At 34.5% G+C, this 14,560-nt stretch overlaps 1 protein-coding gene across 2 annotated transcripts in view; it reads left to right on the forward strand.

Annotated features, from left to right (window-relative positions):
* The window catches only part of THADA (THADA armadillo repeat containing), a 116,855-nt gene that overhangs the window by 73,907 nt on the left and 28,388 nt on the right, over positions 1 to 14,560 (forward strand). For both annotated transcript variants that reach the window (XM_026683399.2, XM_087962937.1), the window contains 3 exons: positions 1,514 to 1,682; positions 8,758 to 8,873; positions 11,387 to 11,472. In XM_026683399.2, the coding sequence (XP_026539184.2) occupies positions 1,514 to 1,682; positions 8,758 to 8,873; positions 11,387 to 11,472 (371 nt within the window). The remainder of the gene's footprint in view (positions 1 to 1,513; positions 1,683 to 8,757; positions 8,874 to 11,386; positions 11,473 to 14,560) is intronic.

Below are 14,560 nucleotides of genomic sequence, written 5' to 3' on the forward strand. Positions count from 1 at the left end.
CATGGAAGCATTTTAAGATAAATTATATTGCACTGTTGTGGTAAAATGCTATTTATTTTAATTAATCCTTTTGCTAAGCTGCTCATTTTCTTTCCACGTGGTATGTACATCTACAAATAAGCCAATGAATGAATTGGAAGAATGCCTATATTAAAGCAAGTGCAACATTGTGTTAGCATTATAACATGTACCTCATACTTTAGTGACTATTTTCTAATGTGTTTGTGGTGCAAGCAGAATTTCTTTCTTCTGCTAATATCAGGAGCACATGTATCTCATACCAGTAAGGATCACAGTTTCAGAAGTTGTATAGTACTGAGAAGAAGCTCATAAAAGGTGATTACATAATCCCGGGACATTGTACCCATCATAAATCTGAACCACTTGTCAAGCAGAATGTAAATCACGTGACCATGGGAATGCTGCAAGGGTCATAAATGGTGGGATTCAATTTTTTTTTTTACTATCAGTTCTGTGGGCATGGCTTGGTGGGCATGGCAGGGGAAGGACACTGCAAAATCTCCAGTCAGAGGTGGTATTTGCCGGTTCTCCGAACTACTAAAAATTTCTGCTACCAGTTCTCTAGAACTGGTCAGAACCTGCTGATTAGCACTTCTGGTCAGAAAGTGTAAAAAATGGTCATAAGTCATTTTTTTCTGTGCTGTTGTAACTTTGAATGGTTACTAAACGAACTGTTGTAAGTCGAGGACTATCTGTATTATATAAATAAATTATTATATGGTAGAAGATAGACTTCATGTAGAATGATAATAGCAGAGTTATTTTTTGTTCTATGCTGTCCGACATAGGAAATCAATAGCAACTCAACAGCAGGTACTAACTACGGGGATTCTTGTTCTGTGCCCATTTCACAGGAAACAAAATTCTTTTGGCTGTAAGGATATCTGTATCATATATTACTTTTACAATAAAAATACCACTTAAAAGGGAGTTTTGCCTCCCCTTACTTCTAATTGGTGTAATCTGCCTAGCTAAACTTAGGTCAGCTGCCATGCCTTTTTAGAACTTGTCTTTATCACGGTGCCTTCTATTTATTGCTAGGTGGGATTTGTGATATAAGCATTTTTCTTAAGTTGACACTTTGAAAGGGATTCTTTGTATATTAGTCACCAGTATATCTCTCTGGTGAAAAGCATAGGTTTCAGGTGAGTATAATTCACATAAATGAAATAAACAATTAAAATGCAATTCAAGTAGTGCCATCTTGTGGCACGCTAAAAAGTATGCAAACTAAAATCAACAAAAAGCTCCAGTTGGTTCAAAACAAAGCTATTATTATCAGCCCCATATCTGATAAGGTTTATCAAAGAAGGTAAGTGCTATGTATATAAACCATTTACGCATTTCACAGATCATTTTAGGATGGAATGTATGCATTTGTAAGGATTGCATAAATATTTTCTTGAATATTTCATTATAAATACTGTTCTTGAGATACCTTATGTATGCATCAGAACTGAAAAATTCTGCCTTTCTGTCTCCTGACTTCTAGATGTGGTAACTCTCCTGTGTACCGTTCACGGGAATTGGCTGGAAGAGCCCTTGTTCCCTTCGTTATGCTAAATTTGGTGCCACAGACAGTGTCTTCTTTGTTAGCTGGCCTTCCAGATAGCACTGATCCTTGTATACAGCAGAATGCAGTTCATGGAACACTGTTACAAGTGAGTTTTGGCTTTTTACATAATGTAGCATCAGTGAAGTGAACACATATTCACAAAAGAGTAATATCCAAATTGATAAAAACAGGAAGACTTATGATTAACTGTTAAAAATCAGGATAATTCCCATAATCAAGATATTAAAAATGGGATACGTACTTTTTTCCAATAATTGAGTTTGCAAAAAGTCTCAGAGATGATTCATGATCATTCTCAAACAGGAAAGCACTTTATCATGAAAGTGGCTATTAGACTAACTATTTAACTCTACCTTCCCTCTGCACTTCCTGTTCCCCCTCCACTCATCTTTTTAATTTCATATTATTGTACTTCCATTGTTCATTTTCATTGTTTTACTCTTGTTATTTTTACAATTTATCAAAATAAATTAATAAATATGCATGAACTGTAACTTAATAAGTGAATCTATCATTTTAAATGCATGTGTTTTATACCAATGTAACAACATATAAGCTTACTTTTAAGAAAAATAACTGTAGTGTACATCAAAGATTTATGAGTCATTTCGGTTGTTGTACCTTTTGCTAAGTCAAGGATAAGGGAGATCTCAGCTTTCATTTTTACTGAACAGTAATTCTTAGTACTTCAAACCAGCATGGCCAATTGGGTGGGATATTGGGACCTGTATTTCAGCAGATGCTAAGTGATTATTGCAGGCTAATTTTGCCCACGACCTGGAGTTCGATCCTGACCAATCCTGAGTCATGGTTGATTCAGCCTTCCATCCTTCCAAGGTCAGTAAAATGAGGACCCAGATTGTTGGGGGCAATATGCTGATTTTGTAAACTGCTTAGAGAGGGCTGTAAAGCCCTATGATGTGGTATAAAAGTCCAAGGGTTATTGTTATTTATCATGACATGACCCTGAACACTTTATATTACCTTTTTCTGAATTTCCTGAAGGTGTATATTTTGAATCTTTTCAGACACTCTGAAAATATTGCTTTGCTCTACATTGTAGAGTTGCATGAAGTATGATTGCAAAGTATATAGAGGCTTATATAATTTGGAGAAAAGATGGAATGCACATTGATGGTATGAGTTTTCCTTGAAATTGTAATGGAGTTAAGCCTAGATTTTATTTGTATTATACAATTATTTAAATTTCTTCTTGGCTCCATATGGTTAGGCTCTCATTCTCTTTTCCTACATTTTCTTGTCTTAAAGTTTTGCTTTCTATTTTTTGGCAGTTGCTTAGGAAAGCAGCAGCATTTTATGGTGTGTGTCTGTTCATATGGATTATTTTTCCCACGATAGTAAGGAATGGTTCTCATAGGAAACTTAATGTGCGAGGGCATGAAAATAAAACAGAGAAGTTCAATTTTAATGTATAAAGTTACTATTACAGCTTAGTTTGGGGTCTGCAGTTTGAGGGACCTAGAGCTACACTTGGACATAGAAGGGCCCAGTCTAACCAATGGGTCACAACGAGGACCATGACTGCTTTTGAAAACATTAACAACTAAAAGTATGGAAAAATCAAATCACAATAATTAATTTCCTTCACTGTCCTATTGGTAGGAAATAGTCTTACAGGTAAAACAATTTTAAAAGTGAAATGCAAAAATAGCCAATTATATATGAAGACTGCTCAGTATCTTAGGGTATCTGACTGCATCTGTGGACATTTCCCCCATAATATGCATTTCAATTTCAACTAATAAGTTCTGTACTAGAATTTTCAGTTAATTTCCTTGGCCTTTTGAAATAAGAATATTGCTAATCATGTATTTTTGTTATTTGACTTGGCAAAAATATTGGACCTGTACTTCTTCATAGCTGATTTATAAAGGCTGATATTATGAATGAATGTTATAATATCTAGACATCAAAGCAGAAAAACCACTATCATTAAATATTTTTCATTGCACCTTCCTTGCAGCTGCTCTTTTTTATAGTTCAATTTTATTGACCAAGATAAGCTTTCCTTTGAAGCTGAAAAAAAAAGAGTACTAATGTCAAGTTGAGAGGAAAACATAAAAATTATGGCGATGTACCCTTTTATTGTCTTTGTTGTTAAATTTTTACATGCAGTCTTGTATCATCAGGGAGGTAAATTCTATATGTTGTCAGGTATTCTAAGACATTAATATTTAAACAGCTACTGCACAAAAAGTATCACTGAATCATCCATTTTATAAATAAATCAAACTGGGATATGCATATATCTATGATGGTGTATAAATAATGTCATGATTATGTCCCAGGATGTTTTTCATCCCATGAGTCTCTGCTGTTTGTTTTTTTAGGTTTGCTACAGTAAAGCTAAGGAATTGATATTTTGGCTGTTTGTGCATCTTATAAAAGTGGCCAGCAATGATGGCATCCTACATGAACTTGTGCATATAGGAAGGGATTAAGTGCTACTGTGCAGCTAAATTACTTTTCTTTCCCAAATGGAAATACTCAACCTGGTTTTAGAAAAATGATGATGAAGAAGAAACATTTAATAATAACATTTTTTTAGTCTTCAAGTTTGAAAGTCTTGGAAGCTTTTGTTTTTTTGCATTAGATGCATGCAATTTATGTGCCACTTATCAAATGGGAAATGTAGTACCTGTGATGAGATTACTTGATTTTCAGGTAGTTCTGGAAATATAATAAAAATGCTGTGGAAATTTTAAAACAAAATGAATGCTGTTATGTACTACAGTTAGCCTTAATATTTATTTCACTTTGTTAGCACAATACTCATTAAGGCTGGTTTTGATTATGTAGTTAGCCTTCAGTTTGCCCTTAGATTTACCTTGGCAGAGGCGTTTGCAGTTTAAATGCCACTGTGAAAATGATTGGAAAACATTAACATTAATATGTTATTACAAGCTGACATGCTTAGCCTGATGGGAAATAAAATTTATAAATAGACTTGTTCAAATCCATATGGTAAAAATCTGATGAGTTATAGTAAATGTTATTATGTGGCCCATTTGTTTCCCAGGGTTTGAATTTCGTTAGAGGCTTTCTTTCTAGTAAGTTTATAATTTGAAAAGAAATGCATTAATAAATAACTGAAGAAGAACTGGCATTAACTAATTATTTGTTCAGACTGTAAAGTTTGGTACAAGGATTATTCCCAGATGGACCATCAGTAAAAATCTGGTGAAATTGTTCATGCTGTTCCTGGAAGTGAGAAACAACAGAATTATCAATTCAGTAAGCAACAGATATGAAAATGCTTACAAACAAAAGTCTCCCAAATTAGACAAATGTGTTGAAGCTCATCACTGTTCTTTAGCCAGTTCAGGGAGGCATTCCATTTATTTATATAAATGTTTCTTGTTTACATCAAATTTAATATTTGATTAGATCCTAAGCCATGAGCCAAGTGCAACTATTGGATTGTTGTTAGAAAAATATATTACGTAGTACTGTCAGCCTGCCTGAATTCAAAATAAAACATAAAACTATGATGTTTTGGTTTCACCTTTACTAGTGCTGCATTTTTGTTTTGCAACTTACTTTTTATATGGTATCCATTTCAGTTGCTAAAGTATATGGAATTCTTCAGAGTGTTAAATTTCTGTGTTGAAATTGTGTAACATAAGAGTGATCTTAGTTTATTCACATACATTTTTTTCAACAATCACTGAGCTGAACAAAATTGTTTCAGTCTTTAAGTTAGAAATTTGAATATTTATATTTGATTCTAGTATACAAGCTAATGATATGCAAGCAGAAGTTTCACAAGCGTAGTGGAACAGTATGTAACTTTTGTCTAATTTATAGAAGGGTCAGTTTTTATATGTCATAAATTTCATCTGAAGTGTTAGTTGCTGCTTGTTAATAGGAGTGCAGACAGAGCTTTGGATCTGATTTTTGCCCATTCAGCTTCTTCCCTCTGATGGATCCCATCATTCCCTGTGGTTCAGGGAGGAGCTGAGGGAAATGAACAGAGAGAAGAGACATCTAGACTAGTGCTTCTCAAACTTTTCTTTACCACAGACCTCATTTAAATATATTTTGTGACCACAGGCCATGGGCCAGTGGTGGGATTCAAATGTTTTTACTATCGGTTCTGTGGGCGTGACTTGGTGGATGTGGCAGGGGACGGATACTGTAAAATCTCCATTCCCTCCCCACTCCTGGGGGAAGGTTACTGCAAAATCCCATTTCCTCCCCACCCCACTAACCTGCTTTCCAGGTCCGTTCTCCTGTGCAGGGCAACAAAAGAAGAGCCAGCCAATCAGCTGGGACTCGGGAGGCAGAGAATATATGGGAGCATGGCCAGTCAAAAGTGGTATTTGCTGGTTCTCTGAACTACTCAAAATTTTCGCTACCAGTTCTTCAGAACTGGTCAGAACCACTTCTGTCATGGACCCCCAAGACTTAACTCAAGATTTAAATCATAAATCAAATCATCATAATCATGATCAGGTAGAGATCAGGTTGAGAACCACTGATCTAGATCATAGCTGGCACTCAACAAAGGGTTACAAGAGTGGAGTGACTCATTCAATATGGGTTAGAGCCACTACAGGTAATGCTCGACTTACGACCACAATTGTGCCCAACATTTCTGTTGCTAAGTGAGATATTTGTTAAGTGAATTTTGCCCCATTTTATTACCTTTCTTGCCACAGTTGTTAAGTGAATTACTGCACTTGTTAAGTTAGTAACATGGTTGTTAGGTGAATCTGGCTTTCCCATTGACTTTGCTTGTCAAAAGGTCACAAAATGTGATCACTGTGACCCCAGGACATTGCAGTCATCATAAATCTGAGTTAGTTACCAAAATGTCTGATCAAAATTCTTATTTTGATCATGTGACCATGGGAATGCTGCAACAGTCATATTTGTGTGAAAAATAGTCATAAATCACTTTTCTCATTGGCATTGTAACTTTGAACAGACACTAAATGAACTGTTATAAGTGGAGGACTACCTGTATTAAGGCTTTCCTTAAGATGATAAAGGCAGTAAAAATCAATACTTTTTAAAAAGTACAAATTTTATTTCATTAATGTGCTTAGACTTGGCTTTGTGCTTATATTCCAATACATTTTCGTTAGTTTTCTCTCATATACGTTTTGAAACATTTATTTTATTTATTTATTGAATTTATATTGAATTTATATTGGTGCCTATTTGCCCATAGTGACTTGAGGTGGCTTACAGAAATAGTTTGTTATGGCTTTTAAGAAAGCAAAAAGATACTTCTTCTACATGATATAGATGTAGAAAATATTGTTTAGTAAATGTAAAATCAGTGTAGCTGTTTTTGGCCTTAAATGTCTGTGTGCATTTATTTATTTTAGAAATGTTATAAGGCCATCCAATTCTACAATAATGCTGGGCACATGCAACAAAAAGAATTATACTATTATACTAAAGCAAAATAAATAAATAAATCCTAAATGCACTAAGAAAAAACAACCATTAAGATAGTCACACACATCCAGCTACCCACTTGAACCCAAGAGCCAAGTTTTCAGAGCTCTTTTGAACATAGCCAAGGTGGGGGCCAAGATGCACCTGGGGCCAGGGATATTTCAGAGGGGAGGTGCTGCAACAGAGAAGGTTTACGTTTTGATTTTCCTCAGATGCTACTGCTTCTTTAAAAGGTCAAAGTCAGCTTTTATCAGAGCTGACTCCAGTTTGCCATTTCTTCCCCTGAAGTTCCAGAAAAGGGGTTGTTGTTATTGAAAACTCCATTCACGAGTGGTAACGTTTTTTTGTATTTAGCCATTTGAAATGTTCAACCTTTCATGAAAAACTACAATCCATGCAGTCTAGATGGTGTAACAGTAAGACAACATTGATGTTTCAAAACTCAAATCATAGCTTGCTATAATTCAGGAAGACATATTTGCTCTTTTTTCCAAGTATGCTGAGCAAACATGAATCCTACTTACACATTCAACAACCTGGCATTTCATCTAAATATTTTTTTAAAATGTCTAGGAAACATTGCTCTTGAAAACAGTTGCATTATAAAGAAAGTTTATGAGGTTTTTAATTTTGTGTGAACTCTTATGTTTCATAACTTTGAAAGAACTTTGAATCTTGCAGAATCACGTACTTGTGACGGATAGCTGTATAAACTAAATAAATAAAAAAAGTAAATAAATAAGTTTGAAATAGTGCAGCTACAGAAGAAACAGAAGTTTAACAATAAAAACTGTACTTTTAAGCCCTTATCTTGGTTGTTATTTCTGCAATTCTCCCTCTAACCAGTGTATAACTCAGGATTACCAAAATCAAGTATATCTTTATGCTTTCTTTTAAAAAATATGCAGATGGGAGCAGATAATTTCTATTCTTACACTATGCTCACATGCTTTGAAAATTATTAACATTGCTGATTTTTAATATAGAAAGAACAACTAATTTGTTCCTTTTTCTCTTGTATTAAGATAAATTTCTTTAAGCACATGTGCAGATTTACTACATGCTGTACATAGAGAGTATGGTAAAAAAGGATGTCCTATATGCTTAATTGAATGCACATGTATTTTTTTATTTAGTTATACACATGTATGTCAAGCATTAGATTCAAGTGACCGTCATAGAAGAGATTAGTTATGTCTGTATACAATTCCTATTATTTCCATTGGAAAAAAAGACATAGTAATTAGAAATATTACAGCACTTATACAGTACCAAATAATGTTATAAAATTTTTTCCTAAGATCACTTACTTACACAGACTATACATGCATGCTGCCTCTCTGATAGGTATAGTATAATACAGTTTTTCCTCCCTTTCTGGTGCAAATTATCTTGTTGTGGATATACTACAATGTTACCATTTTAATTTGTTTAAGGAAAAATGATGTGGTTAAAAATAGTTAATTCAGTGACAGGTAGACTATTAGAGGATAGAGCACTATGTAGAACACAATACAGTGATGAAGGAAGTACTGGTATCTTTAGATTTAACCATTTTCAATTTGTTTCTGTAGATGTTTGGAGGTTATTCTCCAAGCGGCTAAGTACTTCTTACTAAAGGGTTGTTTTTTTGTTTTGTTTTTAGCAAAATCCAAATCCAGGGGAGGAAATGTTTGAAAACTATTCCAACAGTAATCTTCAACTTTTGTTTCTTTTTCTTTTAAATATAGATCCTTCATTTGTTACAGTCTTATCTGGAATCTAAACAGAGGGCTAATTCAGATTTTCATCAGGGTTTGAGCAACATTATCACTAATATATGTGGCAAGCTATGGTTGGCAAATAGGTAAGTCAAAAATGAAATAAATTTATTTATAGTCACAAATCAATAAAAATAAAAGCAAATAGGAAATGTGCAGTAAGACAAATAGTAAATGAGGGTACCACATAATTGCTAATAACTTGGCAATGTGTTCACTCATGCCCTGGTCACCTCTTGTTTGGATTATTGCAATGCGCTCTACATGGACCTACCCTTGAGAAGTATTGGGAAGCTTCAGCTGGTATAGAATGTGGTCATGCGAGCAATCTTAGGTATCCAAGGAATGATGCATGTAATACCTCTGCTTTGTGAGCTGCATTGGATGCCTGTTTGCTTCCAAATCGAATTCAAGGTGCTGGTTATGATCTTTAAATCTCTAGATAACATCAGCCCATCCCGCCCAAGTCAGGCAGGGAGGAATATGATACAGAACCCATCAGTTAAATTCCAAATAGTGGGGTCCAGGAAGAGAGCCTTCTCTGCTGTTGCGTTTGCCTTTTGGAACATTCTATCCCCCCCCCCCCTCCCTAGAGGGGAAGTGGGTCCCCGCCGTTCTGACCTTTCGGAAATATGTTGGCTCTGGCATCTTATTAGGACTCACAGATGACTATAGCCTGAAGGTGCTCATCCTGCCTTTTAATTAACTTTGAATGTTGAGTTGTAATGATCTTTCCCTCTTGTCCAAATGTTATGTACAGTTTTTATGTTTTAATATTGTACACTGCCTATAGTCCTTCTATGAGGCAAATTAGTGGTTTTTAAGTTTTAAATTTGAATAAAAAATAAATACATCTTAGTGGTTGCCTCTACTGGATCTTGAACCAGGAAGCCTGAGCCTTTTGGTGAGACAATTAAAATTTCTGATAAATGAGTCACTCTATATTGCCAGTTATGTGGAATTACACTGGGGTTGGGATTGGACTTTTATTTTAATAAGAGGAAAACCATCACTTAGAATATAAATCTGTGATGCTTTAGCTTAACATAGTAAATTAGAGTGGAATATTTCAATCTTTTTCAAACCTGGCACCTATTTTTAGTCCAAATATATTTTTCTTTGGAAAGAGCTCTTTAAAAAAAAAAAAAAAAGTGTCTATTTTTATCAATAACAGAGACCACTTTCTCTGAGGAATAAAACTAGCAGTAATACCAGCTGTGTAGACAAAATATATATGTCTTTAATCCCAGGGTATTTGAAGCCTAAATCCTTCCAAGAGAAATTTTGCTTCATAAATTTAAAATCAGTACATAAACATTAGTCTGACTCTATATATTTCCAAGAACTAAATCAATATTTCCTTTTATACTTAAGACAATAAAAAATGAACAAAAACCATTACAAAATTTACATTACTTACAATCAATTTCCATAAATAATTAAAATTTATTTGTAAACTTGTCCTGTCACATTTCATTAAAAGCAAGAAATTCAAAGTAATATTCAAATACATATAAGTATAGGACAGTCAGATTGAGGCAGTGTTGTTTTATAAAAGATATAGTCCACAAAGGTTTTCATCACTTTAACAGGGGGAAGATTTAACAACAATGTATTCTATATTTGGAGTGATTTTTTGTTTACTTGGAGTCCATTGTTGAGCCAGTTGCCCACATTTTACTCAACTGCTGTCTTTATGATAACTAATGTATAGCCCTTTAGTATCCACTTCTTACTGACTGAACTGGATGGCCAGAAATTCAAATTCTTCATTTTTTATTCAAATTTTCTTCATTCAGCTCCATTCCTGTTGTCATTAGAAAGTTTTGGACTTTAAAGAACAAACGATAATTCAACTGTACTGGAGCAATTTATCCAGTCTATTTTTATTATACTGTTTAATTTATTTGCATTATACGGTTTATTACTCTCTTCTGATTTTTTGGCTGGTCGTGGTTGTCTTTGATTATAAATCTATGAAGTAAGGAAAGGTAATTCTTGACTTACAACCACAATTGAGACCAAAAATTCTGTTGCTAAGCAAGACAGTTGTTAAATGAGGTTTGCCCCATTGTATGACTTTTCTTGCCACAGATGTTAAGTTAATCACTGCAGTTTATTAAGGTAATAATACATTTGTTAAAGTCAGTCTGGCTTCCCCAGTATAGTCATAGTGAACCAAATACTTGATGCCTTCAACTTATTCACACAATTCCATAAGAATACCAAAATTGGATCTTCTGAATACAACTGTGATCTGGTCCTGACATATATGTATGTCTGGTACTTAGTTCCACTTACAGGGTAACCTTGCATGGTAATGATAAATAAGAACAAAGGAATGTTGCAGGAGGGTTGTTGGAGAGCACTGTGCTTTAAGCAGAGATTTTAGTTTATCTTAAGTATTTAGACATATATTTCTTAATTTTGTAATAAAATCAGAAACATAATAGTATATAAAAGTAAACCTTACCTACCTCAAACATACTTGTTTATAAACTAAATACTGTGGCCAGACAAGACAGAACAAAGCAAGTAGAAGAAAAATAAAATGTTAAAGTATAAGTCGTTTAAATTTTGCTATTGACTTTGTTTCTAGGCAAAATCCTTGTCTGGTGACTAGAGCAGCATATCTTGATGTCCTTGTTCTGTTGAATAATTATGTGGGGAAGGCAAAAATTAAAGGTAAGGTTGAGGTAATGCATTACTTTCCTGCCAGTAATAAAAATAAAAACAGAAACGACAGTCTTTAAGACTTAATTGAGAATGGAATAGATTTTGTGATGCTTTGACTTGTCAGGCTTAAGAACTCGTATCAGTCTCCTTCGAATATGAAGAAAGGCAGTCTTCTAAAGCAAGGGGTCCCCAACCACCGGTCCACGGACCGGCCGGTCAGCGGAACAACTCCTACCGGTCCGTGGCTTGCTGGGCGCGCCATCTTTTTCAAGAAAAAGTGCTTCCGGTGAGCTTTTCCGGGTAGAAAGCTCACGGAAGCACGCGTTTCATCAAAGATGGCGGCCCATGCTGGGCACTGGCCGCGGTGCCCAGCTGATGCCGGTACCGGGCCGTGGCGTCAAAAGGTTGGGGATCACTGTTCTAAAGTTTAATAGAGAGAAAACATTCCAAGACTCAAATTATTGTACAAACGGGGATGAAGAGATAAATATGCTTAAGTTGTGTTAGAAAAATATCCACATTTTGCATATAATTACTCATTTCACTTATTTAAAGGGTACTATTTTTCCTTAGGTACCCATTACTCTTTATATAGATGGTCCACATAATAGACCATCTATCAGCTAGAACATGCTATGATAGTAGGAACAACTGTTGATGGGGCTGAGACTTCCTTGCACTTTATATCAAGTTTCTATTTGACTGTTTTCCAGTGACATTTCTTTTGCATATCATTTGGCTCTTAATGATTTGGTACTTCTTATCTATTTTTTCAAAAGCATTTTTGACAATATTTCTGGCTTTGTCAGTTGTCAGTTTTATCTTCATTTCACAATTCATGAATAACTACATAAATAACTGGGATACTAGTATATTCTACTGTTTTGGTCTTTCTACTCTTCCACATTGGACCCCTGTTCTTGTTCATCAGGGAATACATTATTTTGGAAGTAGCCTTCTACAGAATATACTGTAGTTTATGATCTCTGAAATGAATTCTTCCATTTCAAAACAAAAACATTCTCAACCTGGAGCCAATATATTACTCCATTAGGTTTATTTTTTTGTGTAGAGAGAATCAAACAATTGAAAATTGTTGAAAGTTTTGTCCTATGTGCTTTGCATATTCACTATAATGTATCAGTGATCCTCCTAGTATATAACTAACATGGAAAAGACTTTTTAAGAAATAAAATGATAAATCTTTCTTGATTGGACAGATATTCCCTATTACTTGAATTAGCTTAATCAGCAGGATTAAACATGGGCAATTTCTAATTAGTTACAACGTTCATAGATAACCCACAAGCTATTACTTTTTCCAGAATTATCTTTCTGTCACTGGCTGTTGCTGAATATTTTGCTTTAAGTTCTACTATAGCAAATTTATTTTACAATGTTAGATCAGTACTAATTTTTTGGGTGGCATGGTTAAATTTAGGCCAGATTGGAATCTTGTGATTATAACTACAGTGCAATTCCCAGTGGCAAGTATGCTCTCCATAAATGGTCTGCAGAGGTGGTTATGGGAAGGCACAGCTTATAACCCTTTTAGAAATAAATGCTACTCAAGAAATCCAGAGATAATTGTTATTACGCAAAACCTGAAGCGGTATTATACTATTAGACTATGCAGCCTAATAATGTATCCATTAACATATGGCAGGGTGCCCAGTTGAAGTGATGAAGAAGAACTCGCTGGCTCACATTTCCTTAAGATGCAGCTGTGGGTAGCTATGGAGACAGTTTGGAGGATGATAGACTACAGTTCTATCAAAATGGTCCTAGCCAATGTGATACTTCTAATTGGACATTACTTTAATTATATCAATACAAGGAGTATCATTTGTATATTTTTTCTGTTAACGTAATGTATTTTAATTCATTTTAGAAATGTTCAGAAAAATATTTCAGTGTGTGTTATGAGAACCAGAGCAGGATTTTAAAATGTATCCCCTTCCCTTGTTTATATAGCATTAAACATTGTCCTGGGGGTTTTAGGGGATAACCACTATCAGAATGCTAGGTTCAATGTGCTGTTCCTCCTCTGAGTCTGTCTTTTTCACCAAATACCTCTTAAGTGGGACAGTAGGTTTCTTTTTCCACTGTAGACAACTACGAAGGTAAATTCATAGAAAATACTATTTACTAAATTTCACCCCTCCCTCCAAAAATAGTCATAATCTCTAAATCAAGGAAGATTGAATAAGCCAAAACAACAGAAATGTTGAAGGAGCCCAGAGATTCTTGTGGAATCGAATCAGAGTTATATGATTGCCCAGTGATTTTCAGTTTTTAGCCAATAAAGCATGGTCATTTTAAAAATAATGAATATTAACTAATATTCAGTGGATTAAACCTATCTACATTATATTTGTGTGTGTGTGTTTCATTGCATTTATTAGCCAGCCAACCAAATCCCCTATAATGTCTTTTGAAATACTCATTTTTCAAATGTTTCCAGATGCACTGTCTTCATCAGTATCCCAGTGGCAAGTATGATGTCCATAAATAGTTTGCAGAGGTGTTTATGGAAAGTCACAGCTTATACCTGTTTTAGAAATAAACACACACACACATATGTTTACAAGCAATCCTCAGCTTCTGACCACAATTGAGACCAAAATTTCTGTTGCTAAGTGAGACATTTGTTAAGTGAATTTTACCCCATTTTACAACTTTTCTTGCCATAGTTAAATGAATCACTGCAGTTCTTAAGTTAGTAACACACCTATAGTTAAGTGAATCTGGATTCCCTATTGATTTTGCTCATCAGAAGTACATAAAAGGTGATCACATGACCTCGGGACACTGCAACCATCATAAATATGAATCATTTGCCAAGTGGCTGGATTTGATCATGTGACCATGGCAATGCAGCAACGATTGTAAGTGTGAAAAAGGTTCATAACTCACTTTTTCAGAACTGTTGTAACTTTGATTAGTCACTAAATGAACTGTTGTAAGTCGAGTACCTCTATATACACGTACATATACATACACATATACAAGTATATGTGTATATTTATTATAATATTTAATCTGTGTATTTTAATGAAAGAATATGTTGTGTATGTGTGTATGTGTATAATACACG

Source organism: Notechis scutatus, chromosome 1 (assembly GCF_049901735.1).
Source record: "Notechis scutatus isolate UNSWTSFEM ecotype Mainland chromosome 1, rNotScu1.2, whole genome shotgun sequence".
In the NCBI taxonomy this organism is placed as follows: Eukaryota; Metazoa; Chordata; class Lepidosauria; order Squamata; family Elapidae; genus Notechis; species Notechis scutatus.